The sequence below is a fragment of the Tubulanus polymorphus genome, chromosome 4, assembly GCF_964204645.1.
Source record: "Tubulanus polymorphus chromosome 4, tnTubPoly1.2, whole genome shotgun sequence".
Taxonomy (NCBI): Eukaryota; Metazoa; Nemertea; class Palaeonemertea; order Tubulaniformes; family Tubulanidae; genus Tubulanus; species Tubulanus polymorphus.
The window spans coordinates 7,690,724-7,717,259 of record NC_134028.1 but is presented as its reverse complement, the minus strand read 5'-3'; the positions used below and the strand labels follow the sequence as shown (position 1 = coordinate 7,717,259).

General features: G+C 37.4%; 1 protein-coding gene across 37 annotated transcripts in view; it reads right to left on the bottom strand.

The window, feature by feature from the left end:
• LOC141904097 (uncharacterized) overlaps positions 1-26,536 on the bottom strand; it is a 145,874-nt gene that overhangs the window by 72,489 nt on the left and 46,849 nt on the right. For 30 of the 37 annotated variants that reach the window (XM_074792571.1, XM_074792570.1, XM_074792588.1 and 27 more), the window contains exons 4-22: positions 22,552-22,749; positions 22,089-22,274; positions 20,986-21,015; positions 18,831-18,929; positions 16,284-16,481; positions 15,876-16,073; positions 15,361-15,459; positions 14,909-15,106; positions 14,314-14,511; positions 13,937-14,233; positions 13,450-13,845; positions 12,798-12,972; positions 12,463-12,492; positions 10,022-10,108; positions 8,521-8,568; positions 6,917-7,096; positions 4,109-4,162; positions 1,948-2,039; positions 1,033-1,170 (exon numbers count right to left, since the gene is read on the bottom strand). In XM_074792571.1, the coding sequence (XP_074648672.1) occupies positions 1,033-1,170; positions 1,948-2,039; positions 4,109-4,162; positions 6,917-7,096; positions 8,521-8,568; positions 10,022-10,108; positions 12,463-12,492; positions 12,798-12,972; positions 13,450-13,845; positions 13,937-14,233; positions 14,314-14,511; positions 14,909-15,106; positions 15,361-15,459; positions 15,876-16,073; positions 16,284-16,481; positions 18,831-18,929; positions 20,986-21,015; positions 22,089-22,274; positions 22,552-22,749 (2,901 nt within the window). The remainder of the gene's footprint in view (positions 1-1,032; positions 1,171-1,947; positions 2,040-4,108; positions 4,163-6,916; positions 7,097-8,520; positions 8,569-10,021; positions 10,109-12,462; positions 12,493-12,797; positions 12,973-13,449; positions 13,846-13,936; positions 14,234-14,313; positions 14,512-14,908; positions 15,107-15,360; positions 15,460-15,875; positions 16,074-16,283; positions 16,482-18,830; positions 18,930-20,985; positions 21,016-22,088; positions 22,275-22,551; positions 22,750-26,536) is intronic. The other 7 variants (XM_074792582.1, XM_074792581.1, XM_074792576.1 and 4 more) reach the window with 7 other exon arrangements.

The window sequence follows — 26,536 nt, the reverse complement described above, 5'->3', positions numbered from 1 at the left end:
TATTGACAGAATGCTTGCCTAACGTACCTCGGTTTTAGTGGCTCTAACCGGCATACTGTCCCCTTTTAAAATCCCTTTTAAGATTCCAGTAAATCCGAATTCAGACAGGTTAATCCCTGAAACCTTTACAGTACACGGTGGCACTCGCTAACACACCCTTCAGGACTGCGCTATCTATGTTCCTAACATTGCCAAGGCCATTTCCTGAACTACACAGTTCACAGTTTAGGTCTTATCAAAACATTTCATGCATAAGCATGAGGAAATAGATTCTAACAGTTGATAGTCAGATGATCAGATGCAAAACTGAATTAATGAAGGCCAAATCAGATCCTTGTAATAAAAAATCAAAAATATACTGAAAATACTAGAATATCTTTGTGAGAATACCTCTTCAAAACAGTTACTGCGAAAATTCATCCACTTTGAAAATAATAAGCTAACAGTACTTCATCTTGACTTGACCCATAAAATTAAGAGTTTTTCAATTCGTTTGAACTAGCGTTTAAAACATTACAGAGCTTTTTTTATATGGTAGGTCGATTTTAATGAAACTTACAGGGTATAATCTCTCAAAGACCTCATCAGAAAATCCTGAAGTCATCTTGCTACAATGGGGATCTATTTTCTAATCCAGCAAACGCTTATGTACTGATCATACACGAATTGTTAAATTCTAACAGAATTTACTTCCTGCACTTGACACACGTGCAATTTACGCATTCAAAACTTACAATCCCTGCAATTATAGCCCATATTTAGTGGAAACCAATTTTCATTCGGTATATGAAAATGATTTATGCTGTTTCTAACTGCTAAGAATTAAATGAAATATCTATAAGTTTTACTCATTACTCATTTATTGGATATGAATCAATCTTACTTATCCATAACACCATGAAGCTGGGTTGGACAAGAATTCCACCATCTCCCATTGAAGAGATTAGATTTTTTTAACCTGGCTCCTGAGTCTACCCAAGTCCGAACTAGAATTTTTCTTTAGATGAGATGAATTAATATATAATAACTTACATCAGGCGAAAATTCAAAACTCTGGCCAAAGTTTCCGGGACGATCTTGCGCCGAATTCGGCGTGGAAGGGAAGAAGTATCTGGTCTCCTCAAAACCGCTGCCAGGCGTACTCATAGGAGCCGTACCGCTGTACTCCATCTATACATAAATAATTAACAACATCAAACAAAACCGAAAAAAATAAAACAAAGCCAGTTTCCATTGTCAGAGTAAAATACAACTTTTCATTATATTTCTGGGACAAAAATTGGTTGCCTTCCAACTTCAAATGTTATAGTGAGTAAAAGTATCATGTCCTCTGTAAAGGTGAACCTATATTGCAAGCATTTGTCTGCTAACCACTAGATTACCATATCGCTAACAATACAAATGTCCTTTTATCAAAATGACCATCGAAAAGCCTCCTATACAGATATCTGTATTAAGTTGCAGCTGTCTGGCGATCAAAAGAGGTTAGCGACAAGATAATTTTTCAGAATGGGCAGTTTTGATTTAGTTTGGAATGCACGTTGTGTGTATATGCCCTCATTATTGAACTTCCAAAATGCGCAGAGATTTAGTTAATTTCTCCTATTTTGTTAATTGCGACCATTTCACTGTCATAGAACTATTATCGGGATAGCGTTGTATTTGACTCATCAAATGGAAATTGCTACCAGTAACCATCGAAATTATAAATGAATTTACACAGAAAAAAACCCCCAAAACATATATATACCACAATAAGTGCACAAATCATAAATGCTCACATAAATCAAATGAATACATTTTTTAATAATTTCCACCAAGAATAGAGGCAAATTTTGATATCGAACGTGCTTAAAAGCTGTTCCAATTGCGGGATTGACTAAGGGCATTGCAATTACACAATATCAACATACATACCTGGGATTGCAAATCGTAAAAGAGCCTTACCTTTGAAAGAGAAGAATCTTCAAGCATGTATTTCATATCGGCTTCTGTCTGCAGATTGCCATAATATTGGTCACCGAGGATCGTATCCTCACCTAAAATAAATTTTCAAATTCTCGAATATTAGGAAAAAGCGAATTTGTTTATTCATACATCTGCAAAATATTCAATTTTCTTGGATGAATTTTCGATACATGGGTGTATATATGGTTTGAAGCTGATTGATAAAAAATCATTTTCATACAGGTTTATGAACAGTATCTAGAAATATGTGGCAATTTCTAAATTCGTTTTAAGCATCCAAATCATATTCCAAGGTTACAGCCCGAGACCCAGTTCCACTGTTCTTGAGTTTTGGATCAAAATCCGACTCTATGGTTGGATAAATTGGAAATAAATTGCGGAAAACTGTAGAAATTGGTGAACGCGTGACATTGAGGAACTGGGTTCTGTTGCAGTTAAATACTTGCTGCCAGTGTTCGGGTTTTAGAAACGTGATATTTCTCACTACATTATATCAGCATCAAGCAATAAACCAGTGAGGGTCAGTAATGTGACATTCTTTATGAATAGTCATAATAGACCAAGTAAGCATTAAGGATGCTTTATGAATTAAGATAAGTTCTTTCAGGTTCTGCCATCTGTCAAAATTCAGATAATCGAAATGGTTTCTAATCGAAATTTGTAGAGATCAAGGTATCTATTTAAAAGCTGTTGATATCAGAGTTTCAATTCTAAAATTGAGATTTCTTTTCTAAACTTTGGTAGTCTGTAGGAGATGGATCCTGGTAAATAACCTGTACCTATATGATCAGATGACCTAGGAAATAAGAAGCCAGGCTCAGATCGACGTGGCAATGCGACTCAACTGCGGGTGGCTATTGTAACATAAAACTCAGATCGAATTTAGCAATATCGCTTAAAATTGCGATCAGTCATATGACTGACCACGAGTGCGCTCACATCAACACCGTTTTTTCTGTGGTGTCACCCAGAATGCAGGCCATGTTGATTTGCCAGGCCACAGTGCTGGAGCAAGAAGTGAATGACTTCTCGTCTCGTCCAACACCACAGCCATCTGAGGATCAATCGAACATAAACATTTGCTGAAACGCTATCTCGAGTTCCGAATGGCCAACACTATTTCATATCTCTCGATTGCAAAACAAGGACTTTAAAAATATCATCTTTACATATCAATCTTTGACATATAATTTGAAAGGATATCGATTTGTCACAGGAATTTCCAACGTTCATTCCTTAACTGTGATTGGCTTGAGTTAATAAGCAATGAACTGCAACCGGTTGCGGCGCGTTGTAGGAATAGAACATTTGAAACTCCAGTCACCGATGACATATGCAACGATTGTCGCACGACAAAAAATACGATCATCAGCAGTAGTCGCGGACAGTAGAGTTGTGTCATAACCTCGCTCTGAACCTGGCTTAAGATTTAGTTTACATATACCAGGGCCCAGTTTCACGTAAAAGTTTAAGCCTAAAACAGTTCATTCTGAATTACTGTCCTCATTGAAAACATGAAGTAACCAATAGCGATTACACCAAAAAATTTGAGTCAATTTTTTCGTGAAACTGGGCCCACGCCAACATTTTACAACCTTATAGGTCTCAACCCATCTACAACATATACTGACGTCTGTCAGACCTTTTACCTATCAAAACCCATTTCAAACTATAGAACAATAAAGTGTATAGTTTGTTCTAATGAGTAGAACTAGTTTTAGCAGACACAAATTACGAAGTTAACTGAAAATTAAAGATGCTACAGTTTTTTTACGATAAGCAGATGATCATTTTGAGTCCTATTGAGCAAGTAGAAACGTGTAGAAATCAACATAAAAGTTTGAATTTACTGAGGATTTCTGATTCTACTATGTTTTATGATTGTATGAAATTACACCGATGCCTTTCTGTTGGATGTCATGATATTCAAATATCCAGTACAACTCAACCGAGAAAGGTCGAGTCTACTTTAATATCATAACACCAAATATAAATCTATCACGGCGACCTGAAAATCATGAATGAGAGAATGATTCGATTTCTAAGATCACGAGCAGAGAGGATACACATTCTCAAAGGAAAAAGCAGTTGATTTTCTAACTCGAGGGTGGGGGGAAAGAAGTGCGCGTGAAAACGATACCTTTCTCGGGAGTGGCAGATAGAGGTCTACTCATCGTTCCAGACTCATTATAGCCTGTATAAATAAAATCTAAGTTACATACAAAGATGAGATATTTCGTGGCCATAAGTCTTGGTTTATGGCAATCTAACTTCATAGCAAATGAGGCGAGACATACCCCCCCCCCCCCCGTTCTTAATAGATATAGCCAAATTAATTTTTGGCATGAGTGACGCACCCTTTCATTCTATATATCATTCTTCTAATCTTAAAGGAAAAGGGCATCCAATTGTATAGGATGGACAAATCCATTTGGAAAATAGGAGCCACTAAAATTATCCAGTAGCTAAAATGGGCCATTCGTCCTTGTAGACAAGACAAGAAAGAGGACAAGACTGAATATGATACCTCTAGGACCGAGCAGTCCAATCAAGTAGATCAGATAGCTAGAGCCACTGGATGTCTTTTGTTTTTTACATTCACATTGTTTGTTATAATTATCTATATATGACTGATTTTGAGTCTGTAAGGTTCCCTTTGACAAATGATATTTCCGTGAAGCATCCATCCCTATTTCTACCACCCCTTTTCACGTATATTCATCTGCGTGATACAAAAATTATTTTCATGGTGTTTCGGTACAAAGTGAACTTCAACACAATTGCAGCGCGCTAAACTAGTTTATCCAATGTGTACATTGAGGATTGCAATTGGACAAAATGCCGTAAAATGATGGTAACCCAGAGACCATTGGAAAATGTCATAAGGATAATACAGCAGGGATACTAACTCTGAATTAATGATAAATGATATGGTGGTCAAACTACCAATTTCTACAAAGAAGCTAGCATCGAATTTATTTCAGCTGAACGTAGTGGTCACACCTAACAAACTGGACCTTTTGATATTGATAAGTGATGATTAAGGAGGGCTCTAAAATAGCAACGTTGTGTTTTATGGACTTCTCAGAGATTATAGCCGTGATCACTAGGAGATGATTTGGCCCGGGCCAAATTGGCACGGATCATGCCTGAGTAAAATTTGGCCCATGCCTAATTAGAGAGCGCTGTCACACGTAAACCACTCACTCGATACTAAACAATACTTAAACAAAGCAAAGTGAGTCACTTTCGGAACCAGTTGCAATTGATATGCAATAATTCGACCCACGCTAAAATTTGGTCTTTCTGATTTAGATAGATGCTTGATGATAGTCAGAAATGAGCGCAACGAGAGGTATACAAATACAAAACTGAGTAGGACAACACTTATTGATACACAACCACAATACAAGAAAAAGAAAAAAGAGCAACTGAATATAAAAGGGAAAGCACATACGCAAGACAACCAGGTAACGATTTATGATTATAAGCTGATTTATCAATCATTCAATGATTAACCCTTCGGCTTGTGACTATCCAGGTGCTGCCAATGACTTTAACACATACACACTGATTCTATAGTTGACTGTTGGTGCCAAAAGATATATCCTGTTTAACACCAATGATCAATTTCCCTATCTCCACTTTTCTGGAGACAAGCTGCCAACTGGGTGTGGCGAACCTGAAAATAGCGTCCGAAGGGTTAAAAAGAAACCGCGAACTGACTGGAACTCTTGCTCGACAATATAGATGGGTTTGAAAAAATAAATACATATACGCCCAAAGACTTACTGGATTGTAGCTTAAGGCCCTCGTAATAAGGGAGATAGACGTGTTGTTCAGATATAGGTCGACCGAATAACGGGGAGTGAGGCATAAGATCATCACCTACGCAACGGTCAATTGAAGAAAAAAAAATTCAAAATCAAGAATTCATTCCGAAGCCAAATGAAAATAGATACGATGAATTCATGCAAAATCAGCATCGATTTTTTTCAAGATGATTGAATTCAGGGATTACGAACATTTAAAGAATGTAAAATCAACAATTTTCGTTTGAACATTACGTTAGGCTTGTTTTTTAGTGATCTTGCGAAGGGCATCACTGGCAAGTCATAGTGCACATCTGCCTACCATCTGAGAGACAATATCTCTGTCTTCAACCTTTAAACTTTGCAAAGTTTACTGCATAACCCCCTAAACTTTCCATACGTTATAATTATGATACACGAGCCCCAAATCAAAAATGGCGCGGCTGCTCCTATTTTTAAGAGACCAATTTCGATAAAATCAATCTTTTTGTATGGCCACGTTACTTATCAAGAGGCAACTGGATTGATAAATCTAGACACCTCATATTTGTGTTTGCTTGGAAAGCTAACATGGACAACGACAGGACAGGGGCTTAACATGGAAATCATCATTCACAAAACAATGCCCTCGCACAAAAGATATTTACGAATATTTCAACAGCCATCGCTGCAGAATTCCATCACATGAAATGTACAAAAACACCATGAAAATAAAAACTGCATCCAATTACTTCATCAAATACATTCTTTGACACATTTACATAAAAAAGCTGATTTCAGTTATGAGGGAAACCTTGGTCATAAAAGCAAAGCATTTAGCTGGTTGACATCAATCAGCCAAATACATTAGAAAAGCCAGTAGATTTTAAAAAGTAATGTAAGATTCAGACAACAGGATTTTCACGAAGAGACTCTCCTTAGTCTTGGTTAAAAGAAAGCTTGCTTTATTACCAGCCGAAAGACTTAGTTTGTCATTTCCGGATTCTTAACCCAAAAACAACCAAATGCGATCCAACTGATCCAGGTCCTTGTTTGTTGAAAGCTATGTTAGACCCTGAAGGCATAATAACTGTCTTATGACCTCCTTATTCACAAATATATGTTAGTGAAAAGTTAGAATTGATTAGATTTCGTACTTTTCAGCGTATCTCGACTGATTAGTGTATCTCGACTGTGCATCGTATCTCGGCCGATTGTTGAGCCAGCGCTTAGCAGCCGTCCGCCGCCGTAGTCCATTTCGCGTTTCAGCTCCTCGGTCGACAGCGACAGCCCTTGCGAAAAGTCATCTGTTGTGCTCAACAGTTGTTTCTGACGTCCTACACGTGAGACGGAGTCAAAGGAAAAAAAAACAATAAAACAAACATAAGACACAACATTCATACAGAAATAATAATTAAGGCAACATTTCAGAACCGTGTTTTGTAGTAACTAAGCCGAAATGATCACAGTTGAAATGTTCCCCGTTAAACAAAATTAACAAAATCGAAATTAAATCGAAAATGAAATTAACTTTTAAGAGACTGAATATTGGTTTAATTGAATTACATAGTATTTAAGATTAAAGAATTATTGCGAATTATCTATTTCAATTATTCACATTTTCTTATAAAATCAAGACAACAAGAATACAGCAATTTATACTTTTCATCCAAATATTTAATCATTCGTTTTAAGCAACAGCGTAAATTTGTCACTTTTCTAATCATAGCTTCAATACAAAACTTCTGCATTATTTCATTCATAACATCCCCCCTCCGCCAGTAAATGATCGCAAAGATGATCATAATCATTCAAGAGAAGTTTTGTATGAAGCGTTTATTCCTTTTAAGATATCCAATTGATACATCACTAACTAAATCGATAATCCTCACCTCTTTGACAGAAGTAATATGTCGAAATCTCCGATCTAACAGTGTTGATTTTAGCTTCATTGTACGTAATTAACCAAATTTAAAGAATGAGGCAACATTAATAAATGCTTTGAGTTGAATGATGTATCAATTGGTCTGTTATAAGCAGATGCAATTAGATTTAAGGAAAGAAGAAGTAATCAATGTCAGCAGTAAACCACTTTCAGAAGTTTGGGAGTTAGATTTCAAGTTAGATCTATCGAGGTAGATTAAAGCGGAAATTTTTTGAATTTGGCTTCTAGCTTATTTCAGATGGAAAGGGCGATTATAGTGTGGGCATTATCACCAGTATTCTAGGAAGAAACTTAACGTTATGAGAAGATTAAAACAAATAGACGGAAAGCAGATTTTAGAAGCGATAATTTGTAGCGAGCTTTATCTTGCAATCATTTCATTTCATAAGTTTCTAATGTATTCATACTATTGTATATGTATATGTATTATACATACGTATATATATATATATATATATATATATATATATATATATATATATATATATATATATATATATATATATATATATATATATATATATATACGAAGGAGGGGTTTCAGTTTGGATACGATAGAACATTCTATAATTCGGTTAAATAACTATCATTTGAATGATCATCTGACGTCTGGATTAATCAATGACTTCAGGCACTGAATAAGAGTGGGATGGATGCACAGAGTGCCATCTACTGGGAAACGTATAATCAGTTGTGATCGAAATTAGAGAGGAAATGTCATCATGACGGGATAAGCGAAACTTATTTAACCGTCTGTATTCAGTGCCTTTAGTTGATGTATATATATAGCGTTATGTAGTAAAGGGAAAAGCCTACTTTTATTACGATATTGAATCGTCTCATCGAAAACACCGCGTCCGTCTTCTGAAAAAATCAGCATGCAAAAATAAAGAAAACGAAAAAAACGTGTCGAATACCGAAAAAATAGAACACAGTGGGATGGAAAACACGAATTGAAAGTAGGAACTGAATAATAAATGACGATAACTGAAGTGACCAGTAGTGAGTTTATAGTAAAGTATGATGAACTCTAATGAAAGATGTTAAACTGTAAGGCCTTACATTTACTGCAGGTTCAATTGTTGCCATAAGTGGCATTTTCTTATCATGGTCCAATTTTTCAGTCCTCACCGACTCTTTAGAATTGGTTAATATTGTATTATGAATTAAGTCTGAATCTTCAGATACAACTACAAGGCTTTAGACATGCTAGGAACTACGAACGGTCACTCCAGTTTAAAACTAAATCTACCGGTAATCGAAGCAATTGGACTCCCATAGCCACCAAGCATGGTCATCTTCAATCTGCATTTTTACAAAATCTTTCGATACACTGGACCCAGTTCCACAGTCGTTAGTTAGAGTTAACCTTGAGTTAAAGTTAGTTCATTTTCAATGAGTTAACCCAGAGTCAAATCTTAACTCAGAACTGTGGAACTGGGCCCTGGATTTTCAATCGGTGTCAGTCAAGTGCAGAATTTTTAAAAATGTTGTTAAGTTTGTTAATATAAGCTTTAAAAATCGTCAAACGTGAATACAAAATTTCATTTCAAATTCAGTACAATTTTCGTTTTTCATGAAGCATTTTCGAAATTTTACTTGGATGGGTAAAATTGGCAGAGATGATGCAACCCAATCGTAGTATTCAACACCTTTTGTTTGTCTAATTTGTAGGTAGTGAAATTGTGAGTTTCAGGCCTAAAATCTGTGCCGTTTCTGACCCATTCTATCTACTGACGATAGCAAGCAATATTCGGATTTCAACCGAACAGTTCAACATGTGTGTGATTTAACAGTTGTAATGACGTGGTAGACACAGAACTGATGAAATGATGCCGATACCACCCGAGACCACAATACCCTTCTTAAAGATATACTACGATACAATACCTAAATAAGCTGAGTAGCCTATAATAAAATCAGAAAATGGAAATTATGAAATCATCTCTGCAAATCTTTCCACATTTAACACATCTGCTTCAATCAATCAATCTTAGTATCACTTCATACTCCGTACGCATCAACTTCTCGACTTCAAAGGTCTACAAATGTCATTCTATCCCCATTCATAATCACAACGCAGAAATAGCTAATTAACTCGCACCAAAAGACAATAGAATGGTTGCTAAGCAACTGAATCTAAGATGGCCGATATGAAATAAACCCGTGCATAAAGACGGGTTACGAAGCGCAGTTGCCAGACAACGGACTGATCTCATTCATTTTTGTGATGCATTTTCGGTATCAAGAGTATAGTGATGTTAAGATTCAATTAGGGTTAAAAATGGTTAGTATTTTTTTTAGAACAAATATCTACCATCAGCGTTATCTTGTTGGGGATATTGATTCCTATCTTTTTCCTTCTTAAGACGCCGAATTGTGTGCATCTGGCCCTCTTCTACCTCTGTGCGTAACAAAGCATTCAAACGTGGATTATCATGTTTACAGATAAATCGCATATTATTTTTCCTTAACCAAATTAGCTCGACGTGTTACAATATTAGAATGAACTGAAACGCTTTAAAAAATGTTGACTTTATATCATCTATTAAGTGCATTAAGTGCTTATCGTGATAATGGACGCCTCAGAAAAAACTAAGATTAAACGTTATACCTACCCAATTGCAGTTTCACAAAATCCAAAAGGTCAAAACCATTTAGAAAGTGAACAATCAGGATTTCATTTCATGAAACTGAGTTTGAAATATTGTACAATGTTCATCTAGTAATAATGAGGCCCATTCAGTCTAATAACCTTATTCCATTAATCAAAACATTTCCATTATTAGCGGTTACCGTTTTGGACAATATTCAACGAATATTTGTCCAATATTTAAAGGACTAAATATGTATAAGTTTTGGAAGTCTGAAGCTGTCAATGTTTGTAATATTCATGTTTACTTCGATGATAGCCTAATGCTCAAAAATCAAGAAAATGTAACATGTATTTCAAAATCTGACGCTTTTTGTACGATAGATTTCCTATCAGCATCGATAGCAAATCAAAGAGACAGCCATTAAATTCACTACCGCTATATTCAAAGGGTTTTCAGACTAGTTCCATGCAATTCAATAATAGGATTGAACATTCTTAGTCCTTTAATTTCAGAATTCATTTTGAGATTACATGAGTTACCATGAGGCTATGGCAATGCTGTAGGATTTATTTGCTAGCGGTAACTTTGATTGAGAGTCTGTGAAATCAGTCACATAGCTAATTCCACAGTTGTGCGTCGATTTCACTCTGCAGAATCAAAAGCAAGTTTTACACTTGATGTGAAACCGGCTCTAATGATAAGAAAAATTTACAATTGGCAATTAAGTCATCACATGGATAATACGAGGGAAACTACAGCATTGCCGACCAAATAGACTGTGCATTTCACAGGATTCTGACTCGAAAAATCCGACCTCAAGTGAAAAACAGAAAATATCATTCGAGTCGAGAACTGATGTGAACCGAACAGTTATGAAAGAAATGGTTTCATATGTAATATATACCTAACTACATCGACCGATGAAAAAAATCGACTTCGAACATACGGTATTTTCATAAAATTGCCCACTCGTGTCGAAGCCAATTTTATTGAATATTGTTATGAGTTCGGTATATACTACATATTGATATGTCTCAATCAATACATACACATTCACCTACGACATTTTGTCATTGCGTAGGTAATGCGAATCATTATTATGATTGTCGAGTTTTGATCGTTGATAGGTTAGTGACTTCACAGGCGCAGTTCCTTCGAGGTATATAGGATTAGTTTAAAAAGTGCATTTGTGGAATTGATTAAGTCTAGAATTTAGTTTGTACCTTGAGGGAACTATACCTGTTGCTAAGCAGGTTATATAGTGCTGTTGCTAGAAGCAGATCATCAGACCTACTAAGAGACCGGCTGTCTTGCAAGCAAAATGTAGAAAACCCATAATAAAAATGTTAAATATATTTGTGATAATGGGTTTTCTACATTTCAGAATTGTAGGTATCTTTCTTTCATTTTAGAATAATACATCATTTGATTCTGCATACATGAAAAGATGTTGACAATAACTAAAAAAGTTATTTACATGAAACAGAACCCTAGAACCTGGGCAAGAATTTACAGTTATTTCTAACAGAGAATAAAAGCTGAAAATAGTACAACGTTACAGTAAACTCTGATTAACACTTTGCTTCAGGACATATCCAATGTGTTCATATATGGCCATCCCTTAACTTTTTAATGGTCAAAAGGACGCAAGGCTCAAATGTCCAAACTTTAGAGTGTACTGTACTCATTGTATGAAGGATATATTCTAAGCAAGTTATACTTTGGCTACAAAGAAGTTGATAATCAGTAATTCAACAGATATCAGATTAGATTTAGACCCGAGCAAAAGGTTTTTAGAAGATTTCCCAATCAATATCTATAACGGCTTGATTCCTACCAAATTTCTCTGAAAATTTACACAAATCACATCAAAATCAATGGTATAGATTTAATGAATCTCTTCCAAACGTAATTACTCAGACTTATTTTCGTTTAGTTCATATCATTCTAAGAAATTGCTGCGAAGAATGAACTACAACTAAGCGAAAAACTTAGGACCGCCCACGACTGCACCCTATATCTTACACGATTACCCATGTAATTATCAATGGTGTTTATCTATCCCTTCATGGTTAACCACCTTATTCTTGAAATCATTCGAGCGTAATTTCATATTCTTTCATATTCTGAGGGGTGGATATACTTTTGCATATTTACATACCGGTCAACGTTGAATATTGGGATACGGTCTCTAGATAAATATCGCGTTTAAAAAAATGAGAAGACTATGAAATCCTATGACTATGAGTATTCATTTCGTAAACACTCGAATCCGTTACAGAGGTAGGGAAAACGTATGATGTGCTTTCGTTTAAAGCAAGTGCCGGCGAATGTGCAAAAAGCATCGTCCTGAACCTCTTGTCACGCCGAGGTGTAAAAACTGAAAATTTCTCCACACGAATACTTACCCGTGTCTCGACTGAAAAAGTACATTTATTCACGGGGAACAGGGTTAAAGCTAGGATAAAACACCGATAACGATGAACGATCACTAACCTCCTTCATCCTCCGAATCGGTCATGAATCCCTCCTGCATGGTTTCCGGAGCGACGACCTTGTAGCGTTCTTCTCCGGCCTCTTGCGTCGGTACGGCGTCCGTAACGCTCTTCAATATCTCGACGACTGAGATGTATCCCAGACGCTGAGCAATCGACAGCGGTGTCTGGCCGTTCTGAGGAGAGAATAGAAAAAATCCTGCCATATATGACTCTAAAGAGGAACATCAGGTACTAAAATTTCTAAATGATTGCGAGGTAGGCAAATGAATTCTCTTCATTCAAGATTATAAGAACTCTTCCATAGATATAAGACTTATTCTGGGGAGAGAATAGAAAAAAAGTCTACTGTATACGACTCTAGAGGAACATAAGGTACTAACATTTCTAAATGATTCCAGGGTAGGCAACTGAATTCTCTTCATTCAAGATTGTAAGAATTCTTCAATAGATATTAGACGTGTTTAGGGAGAAGAGATAGAATGACTAAGTAGGGAACTGTCAACAGAAATGACAAACTATTTTCGAAAAGAACGCGAATACCCAGTTTTTACGCGAAGATTCATGAATGTTACTTTTTATCAGTCGATTCTTATTACTCCAAGACTCAAACGACTCAAACTCAGATTTTGATAGCTGATGGCAATACATACGTTTGAAACTTCATTAGGTGAAGCTCCATTTTTGAGTAAGGCCTGTACGACTTGGACATGACCTTGCTGAGCGGCTTGATGCAGCGGCGTGTAACCAGCCTTTGTTTTAGCGTTAACATCAGCTCCCTCTTCGAGTAAGAATCGTATCATATTGTTCTGACCGAAATGACAAGCGGTGTGTAATGGCGTGTATCCAGCTTTTGTCTGGGGATTCGTTTCGGCTTTGTGGTTTTTCAAGACTTGTCCGACCGGTACGCGGTCTTCCTGCGCAGCCAGATGCATTGGAGTGAGTCCGTTTCGAGCCTTGATATTAGAATCGGCTCCATGTTCTAACAACAGTGCTACCATGGTAGTATGTCCTTCTTGAGAAGCCAGATGCAAAGGTGTGAATCCACTCTGAAATTACCATGAGCAAAAAATGACGAAATCGAAATGACAACAGAAATGGTTCATGAAGTCTTATAGTTATCAAGAAATGTTTTTGAACCTTTGATTCTGAGTTAGTTCTGGCCCCATGTTTCAACAGAGTCGTCGCGATATCCATCTGGTTTTTCTTTGCAGCTATGTGAAGAGGCGTGTAACCATTCTTAGCAGTAGAATGAGGAGATGCGCCTTTCTCTAACAGCAACAATGCAACGTTATCGTGGTTATAATGCGCAGCAACGTGCAGAGGTGTTACGCCATTTTTGCCTTGTACATTCGGGTTGGCGTCTTTCTGTAGGAGGAGCTTTGCAACTTTGACATTTCCATATTTGGCCGCCATATGCAGTGGTGTGAATCCCTTCTGTAAAAACAAATTACGATTTGAAATTGATTTCTATCATACAAAAGAAAACTTTCATGGTTGCATTCATGAAAACTAACCTTAGTTGTGAGATTGTGAGAAGCGCCATTTTCGAGGAGAACCTGTGCGACTTCTTCTTGGCCTTCTTTCGCCGCAATGTGTAGCGGTGTGTATAAATCTTTAGTGGTAGCGTCTGGGTTAGCTCCATGTTGCAGGAGCAGCATTACGTTATCGACATTACCCAGTCGAGCAGCGATGTGTAGTGGAGTTTGTTGTTCCTAGAAACGAAATGATCAAAAACATCAGGCTCTTTATCCATTAAACTCCTGAATGACTTTTTTCACTTACTAGTTAGCTGTTTTAAAATGATGTACAAATGAGCATAAAGATCGAAATTCAGGAACCTATTTGCAAAGTTTGATCTAATCCAAATCATTCATTTTCCCTTTTTCAAATCTAAAGTTGGACTTAAACTCACATGTATGACTTCGAAACACCTCAAGTCCTTTATGGATTAAATAATGTGATTATGAAAAGGGTTTATTACTATTACCTATTTCTCAACTAGCAGTCAAATAAGGGAGCTGCTAAACAAGTTAAAGTTAAAACTGGTCTATCAAACCAGCTCTAGGAGTCAATCGATTCTGTAAATGTGTAGACTGTATTCCTACTTACTCTTGCTTTAGCGTCGACTTGTGCATTGTTTCTCAGTAAGATACGTATGATATCAGTTTGATTGGCCCGGGCAGCCAGGTGAAGTGATGTTTCGCCACGAATCGTCTGGAAGTCTGGGTTAGCCCCATGTTGTATCAGACAGATCACGATGTTCATGTGTCCCATAAATGAAGCAACATGGAGAGGGGTCAATCCAGACTAAAATAACACAAAAAAAACAGGCATGGATTGAGTTACAAAAATGGATTAACACATAAACCAGAATTTATAACAGAATTCTGCTTTGGCTTCAGGTTTACCAATCTTCGATACCTCAATAAGTGCGCCGCTTACAGTTTTTCATGAAACCAGTGCCACAGGGGCGGTTCCAACATGTTGGTTTGACAGCTATCTTAGAAATGGTCTAAGGTATGATAGCTAACAATATATTGATGAAGATATGTAATACAAACCTCAGTAGTGGCTTCGATTGCGGCTCCATATTTCAACAATAATTCTACGACTTTGATTCGGTTCTTTTTACACGCGATGTGAAGTGGAGTGAATCCATTCTGTAAACCAGAAAAAAAGGGGAATAAATATCGAATACCCAAACAAAACACTACAAACATCCAGAACATCACTAAAGGGTTTCATTAAATGAATACGAAATCTTACGAACTGAACTGAATTGCTAGAACAGCAAGGAACTCGAATAAATTACACGATACTCGAGACATATGGATAACAGAATATTAAGAAACAGACGGTCGCCTGGAACCAGTTCCACGGTCATGAGTTAACTCTCAGTTGTAATTAGTTCATTTTCAATGAGTTAACTCTGAGTCAAATCTTAACTCACAACCGTGGAACTGGGTCCAGTAGTTCAAAAGTTGGTTAAAGTATATAGTGAACAATATAGTTTCAAGACTGTGGAACTGGGTATAGTGAGGGTACATCGTTCTGCGCCGGTGGTTGGTATACGTACTAGAGCTCTTGCATTCGGCTCACAGTTCCATTCGAGGAGGAGTTTAGCGATTCGAACATTTCCACAATGTGCAGCTACGTGAAGCGGTGTCAAGTAGTCGACTGTTACTTCATCGACGGGAGCTTTCTTCAACAAAAGCAGACGTCCGCAGTCGACGTGGTCGCCCTGGGCGGCCATATGCAATGGCGTCAAACCATTCTAAAAAGTAACAAAACAGATTGATTTTACACAGTTCTACAGGACGCTTGAATTTACTGGTGGCCATTCTAAAAGTAATACAACAGTTCCTCAATTGAAAGATAGTAATTACTCTCTGAACTTCAATGACAGAAATGAATCACATTCAGTTCAACGAGGACGGATTTTACTACTTTCTGAGTTAATGGACATAACGAGACATAAACTTACTCTAGTTTTACAAGCATTGGGTGAACCTCTTTCAAGCAGGATATCTGTCACTTGCTCATGTCCGCTTCGAGCCGAGCAATGAATCGGGGTCAAACCGTCTCGTGTGCGCGCGTCGATGAGGGCGCCGCTGTCCAACAGCAGGTTGACCATGTTCGTTTTACCCCATTTCGCTGCGACGTGAAGCGGGCAAATACCATTCTGAAAAAAAAATTATCAACGAAATGCCGATGAATTGAGTAATCAATTCAGCTAAGTTTCACGAATCTGAAAATTCTTGCACAATAAATTGCGGATAGATTCCTCGCATGTAAAGGCTAATATTTTCAAATTTGACGGTTAATTTTCAACGTACTATTCAACATACTGTCAGAATATCGGAATAGAAAAGATATAAGAATGATAAAGAGATGAACGAAGCAATAGAAGAAAGATGATGAATATAATGAAATGACACCCAGTAGATATAGTATCTATTCCACTGTTGGTTTTTTATCCGGCCAGACTCGTGAATGCATTTTTCGATACACACTTGCGATTACTGTATTGTGTTTATAACCATCGGAAGGCGCGTAAGATGCCTGTTAACTGTACACAGAACTGAGGTTCATAAGTATGCGAAATGAGACTAAGGGTGCTTAGAATGCTGAACGCACAGACAGAAGATCAATTTCTCAATTCGCTTCTCTCGTCTGGTAGCGAGTTATTCGGATCGATATTATATCTCGTCGATGGAGCGGCTGCCGACTACTAGTTGCATACACTGTAGTGGATTTCAGTTCATCGTTTATGCATTCGTGGTGGTTATAAAATCCGTCCCGAGGGTCATGATTAAACCATGCCGTATTTGGCGTTGGGCATCGGAAAAACGATGTATGCAAAAGCTGCAAACATACAATATGAACCAAACTTCCAGCCAGCCATGCAGCATATATATTCGTTTACATGTTAAGTGTCATAAGGATATCGGTTTTTCTGTTCTGTTCTGTCTGCATGGAAACCAACCACACATTTTAATAGTAGCTCCTAATTAAGAAGGCTATATGACACGTGTATTACAATATTCATCTCTTGAAGAATATCACCAACCATATCTAATTGCTAGTATGGTAGTAGCAAAATCCATTACTTTTTGGGGGTTTAAAGAAAATAACGATACCAGGACCCTCGACTACGATTCGAAATCTCCAAGTTGTCAGTAAGTACACTGAAATGATGCGATAATTAGGAAAACCCGACATTCAAGTTATGATGTACATAAGCTTACAGAGCCTAAAAATATCTGGTTAATGCGGTTATTACATAGATTACGACATAACATTCGACCCCCAGCAAAGCCTCGCTAATAGGTATCGATTTATGGTTTCCAGTTCATTAATTCTGTTCAGCAATCTCTGATAACCATTTTTTACTGGGAAGATTATGTACATAACTAAATATATGTAAAATAATATAGGACTTAGTTGTATGGCTATCAGTTGACTGTATCATAGTTGAACTAAACTGATAATGAAGCAACTGGGTCCTGAAGTTGACTTAACGACTTAAGATTTTTGGCTTGTTGAATGTGTATAGTAACCAGAATCAGAATTTGTTTTTGTGTACAGTTCAAATACAAGCTTTGATCTGAAAAGGAGGGTTGCATTGGTGTAAGTTTAAGCACTTCGTTTTAAAACACGTGATCTGTACGAAAAATCTAAGCTTCTGCATTCATGCGTCATCCAAAATACATACAAAGCAGAACGAAACCAGCCCTGGGAAGTGAGGCTAGAAGAAACGGCAGATTAAGGAATTAATTAATCAGACATAGAAGCCCAGTCAGCTATTAACATCGGTAATTAACGAGGCAAATGATGATCATCATTGAATTCAGGGAACGACTAAAGAAGCTAAAAGTCAGAATATATCAGGCAATAGAGGGCAGCACAAACGAATTCAAATTTTCATATATTCAAACTAAGGGGGATTTTCTGGTTATCCCTGATGAGATGAAAATGATGATGATAATAATGACGATGAAAGATGAAGTAAGAACTAATAGTATCAGTTACCCAGACTCCCAAACTTACTTTTCCGTGAGAGTCAGGCTATTCGATTGAAACACAAATACATCAATATCTACATATTCTTAGATATGAACGTATCACTTAACTTTTCAACCGACGAATCGATACGGTTGACTCAAACACTTAATTTTGCTCTTTTTGGACCAGAAAAATCTGTCCCGACATGAGTGACATCTGATTATTATTTCAATAACTATACAATAGTTTATCAGGTTAGATCCACCACGAGTAGCATCTACTGTGTATCATGGTGATACCAGGTGGAGTTTATAACATGCAATAGCTTTTCTTGAAAGTTTTACCAAATCTGTACAAATTTTAGAGACTAAATTTCCAAGGTATGACGATGTTTCATCCTTTGTTTAAGAGATTTTAATGCAATCTATAATCCTTAAACATCACATTGGCACTAAACATTTGTCATAATTTCAATTTTTCAAAATCGGTCATTTTTTTTCTTCATTTTTCCCAATGCTCTACTTACTCTTGCTTTGAAGTTCGGGTCGGCGCCTTTTTCGATGAGTAGCGTACCGACATTGATGTTACCATAATGAGATGAGATGTGAAGAGGTGTGAATCCGCTCTGAAATAGAAAAAGCGATCATTGTTGCATTCAATATTACATTACAATCAAACAATCATTTTATTCAAATCTTAATCAAAAGATGCAATGCACCAGGGCCTACACAGTTATATTGGAAGATTAGATCATTTCAAATATTCAACTTCAGTCAAATTCTAACCAGAACCGTGAAACACGATCTGGAAGATTTTCCCTAGTGTTACTGAATGGCCTTACTGAACAGCCAGTAATTTCAACTGGGTGATTGTCAAGACCAATTTAATGAAATGGAAGTCCGAAAATCTAATTGTTTAGATCTGATGAATTTCTTAAAATTTGGAATGAATAACTTAAATGATATCATATACTGATATAGATAGTTACTGTTACCTTTAGAGTTTGTTATAATGTTATAACCTTTGAACATATATAATAAAGAAATTTTTCTAGATTAGCGTTAAAAATATTTAGGATTATCTGAAGACCCATGAAACCGTATTCTACAAGTAATAATCTGCATCATAGAGGTATTATAAACACTATGTATAAAGCATGCGGAAGGGCAACATCCAAATAACAAAACGGGTTGAAAGTGTTAAAAACAAAATGCACATAGATATACTGTATATGAACTCGACTGTATGAACATGCCACAACATTTGAATAAGCAATTTTACAATATTATCATCAGACAAATGAGAAATATGATCTGGGTTAGCGTGTAATATAAATTACAAATTGTAACATTGTCCCGGGCGGTATAGATCATTTCATCATTACAATGATTAAAGGCATCTTTTAAAAAAGAAATCGCTTGGTTATTATGGCCTGGTTATGTACAGCTCTCCGTTTACGAAAAAAGCCGTATTGATGTCGGAGATTCAAAGCTACGATTTTGTGATGCAAAGCGCTTATGCCTGAATTACAAGAATAATCCCATGTGCGTAGGCGTACAAAAATAGAGGGTTGACATTTTGTTTTTCGTTGGGGTCTTGTTGACCTTTCATAGATGTGGTCTGTTTGATTCTACCGAATAAGGCTTGGAAGCTTCCTAGAACTCATCGCTTGAACTTTGATATTCCTCGACGCAGTTTAGTGGATGGAGTCCGGTAAACTGCTAGAATTGTCTTAACTTTTTGACAGGAATTGAAATTAGAATTCAACTGATTCGACATTGTTTAGTGCATTTTTCTTCCGAGATCCACGATTACGAGAAAAAATAATTGAACATCGAGATATGACAACATCGAAGACAAATGTCTCAATAGAAATTAGAACAAAATTACAGAACAATTTAAAAGGACTTGAAGGCTGTCTTATATCATAACTGATATCGTTATGAACAAAGTGTTTAAGAAATGATGTATACAGGAAATTCAGCTTACACCAGGGAAGATAATTCAGAAGGATCAAAATGCAACAAACTGACTCAAAGTAACCACACTAAACACGGAAACACAGGGAATTTTACACATATGAAACATGCAATTACATCTTCGTATACAAGGGCTGAACTAGTTATATCGAATGGATTAGCAACATTGTAGTTGACTAACCATGTAGTGATTGGTCTCTGGAACAAATGACCGAACTGATCAGCAACAGGGTTGATCAAATTGAGTGGTCAAGACACTGACTTCTATCGATTTTCTTTCATAGTTACAGACCCTGGCAAGTGAAGTGTAGACAAAACTAACAACATTTCATGCAATAAGTCATCCTTCCATGGCAGGGGTTCGAACCTGATGGCATTGAGACTGCACCAGACCGAGTGCACAGTTACATGTGCAGATGAGGCAGATGATCAGAAATCTCGTTTTTTCATTTTAGCTAGGGTTTTCCCATTTAAAATTTATCCGTGAGATATTCTTCAGCCATTATACAACAAGCAATCTGATTGGTGCCCCAAGTTTTCTTGCAGCAAACCTGCACATGTAGCTGCGCACCCGGTCTAGTGTGGCAGGGGTTCGCGCCATGGCCGAGTCTAGTGATGCCATCAGGTTCGAATTCCTGCTAGGGGAGACGACAATAAATTGACACAAACACAATGAAAACAAATCTTTTCTAGTTTCTATACCTTGGTGGTATCGTTAACTAAGCTGCCACTCTGTAACGTAAACGATTAGTAGTCATTAACAAATTAGTAGTCAAAGAATCGATCAATCCAAGCAGTCAGTAAACAAATGGACTATTATATGCCCATGGTTAAGCACAAAATAAGCACAGTCATTCATGGATTAGACCAAGGTTTAACATCATATAGATACAACCAGCCTCTCCAGATATCGGTCTCCTACACTCAAACATATCTAGCCTAGTGTTGTCATCAAAACCAACCTGCCTTCAGCCAGGAAATCTTTGTAATTGTATATAGTGCAATGTCAATTTAGATCCTTTTAGAAACCTGTGCACCAAATGCCTTTAAATAACCAGCCGCAAAAAAAGAAAACCCTTCAAATTTCTATATAAATATGTGATTCAAAAAATTTTGAAACATATAAGTTATTTTAGCCCTGGGAGTCTCAAATCGATATTAATTGACTTGAACCCGACCGAGTTAAAATGAATCTTAGTTCAGTAACATGCATATTGTTCCCTCGATATTTAGAAACTTGCGATGACTTGATTCCCCCTTAGACCAGTGTGATAGAACTAAAAAAAATCGAATCCCGGCGGCAATCAGTTACATACTTCAACCCAGTGCTGCCATATTGAGAAAATTGATTAGTTAAAAAAAGAAACAAGTTCATACAAAATGCATTGAAACAGGATCTCATTTGTGTGTGTGAAGATATTCGGATCAAAAATTGAAACTGACAGAATAAATCAGGATGCACATGACAATCCATGTCATCAGTCATAACTTATGAATACATTCAGTTATAGGCAAATGGAACGAAATATTCAAAGGTGGAAGGAGACATAGTTCTGATAATTTTGGGACATGAGTTAAAACTAAATTTATCGTTATTTACAAGGTAAACTTTCTGCAAGAAAGGTTTCATCATTCAAATTTTTCGAAACGTAATTCTTTTAAGGCGGGCTAAAGGAAACTTAGCAAATGAGAAACTGGACTCAAACTCACGCACATGACCCAGTTCCAAGGTTATGAGACAAATTCAAACTCACTACCACGGAAACTGGAAATCATTGAAAAAAATCTCAAATAATCGTACAAACCTTTGACGTAGTGTCGGCGTTGTGTTCGTTTTGAAGGAGAAGCGCTGCGGCTTTCGTGTCATCTTTCTTCGCAGCGATGTGCAGAGCGGGCAGACGTACTTTACCGCGTGTGTCGTTTTCGAGCAGAACCGCGACGACTTTCTCGTGTCCCTGCTGTAACGCGACAGCCAAAGGAGTAAAACCATCCTGAAATAAGATTCGACACGACACGTGAATACAACGCTAAAATGAAAAACCTTAACGACCTCGGGAAAAAATTGAGAAAATCTATATAGTCCTTCCGTGCTTAACTTCTATCCAAAGACACGTCCCAAAATTCTAAAATGAACTCATTAACTCAACTAAAATAATCGTGAGTTTGGATACATTGAAATTGAATCAGTCATGATTGAATCATGGACGTCTTGAGGTAAAACTCCTAAAAATACGTAAGGCCTCAACTTCGAAAGATTAGCTTTCTTACCTCAGTGGCCAAACTCTGGCTAGCCCCATTAGCCAGGAGAAATTTGACGACTTCGTGATGGCTTTCCTGCGCTGCCATGTACAGAGGTGTAAAACCTGTCTGTGACTGAACGTTGACTTTGGCTTCATATTTCACAAGGATCTTCGCGACCTCTTCTTGCCCAGCCAACGAGGCAATGTGCAGGGCAGTGTTCCCTTTCTGTAAAAGAAAATGGTTTCATCTCAGTCATGATGTAGGCTAAAGAATTTTTTCAGACACTACCGCCTACAGCAAAAATCGTAATGAACATAACATCTGAAATGTCTGTAATGAGACCAACCCTGATATGCCCGATGTCTTAAAATATTTGCCACGGACCCTGGGACTTTTTTTTGCCAATTAGTAAGTCAGTCAGATATCTAGCAACACATGGTGAAAAACCTGCGCAGCCTGATATATACATATATTTTGGTAAATATCTCTAAAATCATACACTATTTTGTCAGCCTAGGGCTAGTTGTAATAAACATCACTTAATTACCACCAAAAAAAGAAAACCTGGCCTTCTTTTAAAGACTGGTTGTTTGTATGACTATACAACCAAAATGGACTGCGCGAATGATGAAACCTAGAAATACAATTAATCTAAAAACTTATTTTCGCAATGGCAAAATATTGACTTATTCGATGTTGACTTTGATCGTTTCAAAAGCCAAACCAGTTACAACATTAGTCGTAGCTAGAAAGAAAGAGATTTCTCATCTGGAAGGTCCTAATCATTGATGGTTCGGCCGGAATTTCATCGATTCAAAGCAGCAAGAACTATTTATTGAATCCATCTCAGGTTTTACTATTTACTGAATGACTTGGTAGAACTTTGCACTGTGTCGTGAATGAATGATGAAGTCCCACAATCAGGAAGCCGAAAAATTTTTTCAAGATCAGGACCAAATAAAATAATCGTGTTGCATGAGAAAAACTATGCCAGTTAAGAGCGTGATGATGGCAGAAATAATAAGTTTAGGTTCCAGGCGGGGGACAGTCTTAGAATCAACAAATTTCAAATTTCAGAACAAAAATTGCTTTGATACTGGAATTATTTAGTCAATACTGCCAGAATTTAATACCCAACAAACAACTAAAGCCGGGCGTAGGTCGGCCTTGCGACGCGACGCGATCGTCGCGTTGCGTCACAAGTGGCCGCGCTAGTCGGTTGCGATGCGGTTGTCAGCGACTGTGTGCGACTGGTTGCTGCCAGTCGCAACAGCACGCAGGTCGGTTGCGACGGTCGCGTCGCGTCGCAGAAAGTAGAACATGTGCGACTCATTGCGACTGGCATCGCTGGCAGTCGCAAGGTAGCGTTGGTCGGTGAGTCGTTGCGACGCGATCGTCACTGGCGGTCGCAGTGAGTCGCGTTGCAGTGAGTCGCAAGCGGTCGCAAGGCCAACCTACGCCCGCCTTTACATTGCATGAAACCTGAGCAAGATTCAGAACACTATGTGTGTCAATCAGATGTTATCTCGTCAATTGTGAATTCTTGGTCGAGACACTAGCAATCATACGCCCTAACAAATATTCGAGTGAAATAGAATAGATCAAAACTAGTAACGCAATTTCGACCCCAGATTTGCACGATTTGCACAATAGGTCGAATTTCCAGTAAAAAAGATTCCAACTTGAATTGAAAAACAAAATTGTGAAACTCGCAAACAGATGGATATTGATAAAACATTGCCACGCGTGAGTGAAATTACATTGTAGCAGCACTTCAACTACTAAATATCACTGTATCGCCACTTTCATTTTGATTGAAATGTCGATAAAATAGAACAATGCAGATTCGCAATGTTTAATTAGAAAAACAGTAAAACCTAATTTTTGGAACACAGAACATTTATACGTTTCATTTTTTTACTCAAAGTTACATTTTCGGACTCTTTCCTTATCATTGTGGGATTCTCTCTACATCGCGTCAACACGGATATAGTGTTCTATCAATCGTGATGGCCACATTATCTCAGCAAAGGCCACGCTCTTCGACGCAGTGTTGTGATTGGTCGATTACTAGCTATATGGCCTCTTGGTTGGTCAAGAACTGGCTAACCTCTGTAACATATGACTACAGGTTGTGTGACAATGCCATGACTGGGCCAACTCTGTTTAGATATTTTCAGGTTTCATCGACATGTGAAATTGTATGTAAACAGTGTATCAACCTATGGGAAAAAGATTATTAGATTTTTGCATTCGCCTTGGGAACACTTGAATGCCCCCAGTTCCGGCCTCAACATCGTTTTTGTTGATAAGTGCCATGCAGTATCTCATCGGTTATTCCGAAAAATTAATCAATTCATAAGAAACCATTGCTCTAAATGAAATAAATTCAAGCTTACAGGCCAATATATACATTTTTGGAATCAAAGATGGCCACCAGTCAGCCCTCTCGAATGGTAATGTTCAAATTAAACAGGGTTCATCTTCGAGCCACTATAGGCCTACACATAATTTCAATATCTGAGGATTTGATTTCAACCGGGGTAACATATACTCCACATGGATATGGATGTAATACAGTGAAAACCATAACATCCCCCATGACTTCATGCAGGGGGGGGGTTGGGATATCATGAAGAAAATATAGATTCAGCACGGGATGATTCATTATTCAATTACAATTAGCACCGTAATTTAATCTCTTCCGAATGAAGAATATGACACGAGTGAACTTCCTGACGATAAATCCGACACTCTCCGCAGACACCAGTAATTTCAGTAAATACGACCCGGCCAACGATTCAACCCACTGAGTCTAGACAAATCATCGAAAATAGGGAGGAGAGTCAATCGTCAATACTTAACCTACACACATTAGTCAAAATTCTCCGTGACTTTCTACGGATTTTCGCCCGATTGATCCCCGTAATGGTATCTCCATGTAAATATGGAGGAGCATCTAATCTCAGATGTTCAGTGATTCATTGCTGTAGAAAAAATTTCAATGGATCATCGGGGCGAGTCTGAAGTCTAGACTAGATTTTCTAGACTCCAAACGGAGAGATGCGCAAAAGAATCATGACTAAACAAGCCCAGTACGTAATGCATTAGTGCTGAAGATACGCTTTGATCACCGATCTCTATTTGTGACTTGTATAAAGCCTGTTGATGAGAGAACTAATCGCGTTATCATCCATTCAATGGCTTTCTACCAAATATTCTACACGAACTGATACACGAAGATGAAAGGAGCCGCCGGAACACGGTATAAATACAGGAAGTCGAAGGCTTATTTTCGTAATACATAGAAAGTTATATCCAGATACTGATCCAGGACAGCGGCCGATGGTTTCATTTGTTACCAACAAGGTTGACTTCCCGCACACTAAACAATCCCAGTGTTTTGCAATGATCGATTTATAGCATGGTTTAGTAGTGTTGTAAAGAATTCTACAGAGACATTTTTGAAATTCAATTGAGGACCCACAACAGGCTAATTTATAAATCATGTTCTGGATCCCCTGATATTCTATCAACAACTTGTAGGTTGAACGTTTATCTTACGCATTGTGTTGCTTCAGGAAGCGACGGTATATAATTTCTGTTCATTCACCTCAACACGGAATCTTGAGGTTATATATATATATAGTTCTGTACACTAACAATACAGGTATGTCTGAGAAAGAAAATAACGCTTTCCGCTTGCCGGTAGTTATTGGTACCACATCCCCTATAACTCATACTGTACCCCCCATAACATACACTGCTACATACACTGTTAGAACAGTAATGGTTGTCTTTTTTAACTAAAACATTATGCAAGGAGAATGAACAATAAAGACGCAGTTGCTAAGTAGAAATTATTTCAATCCATAGCCTAGAATTCGTAAAAACATAGTTCAGCTTCAATATTGTTCATGCGCTTTTTGATATAATTGGCAGCTACAAGAACGCCAGCAACTTGTTTCTTGAGCGACCGACCTAAATCATCCCACCTAAAATGATCGAATCT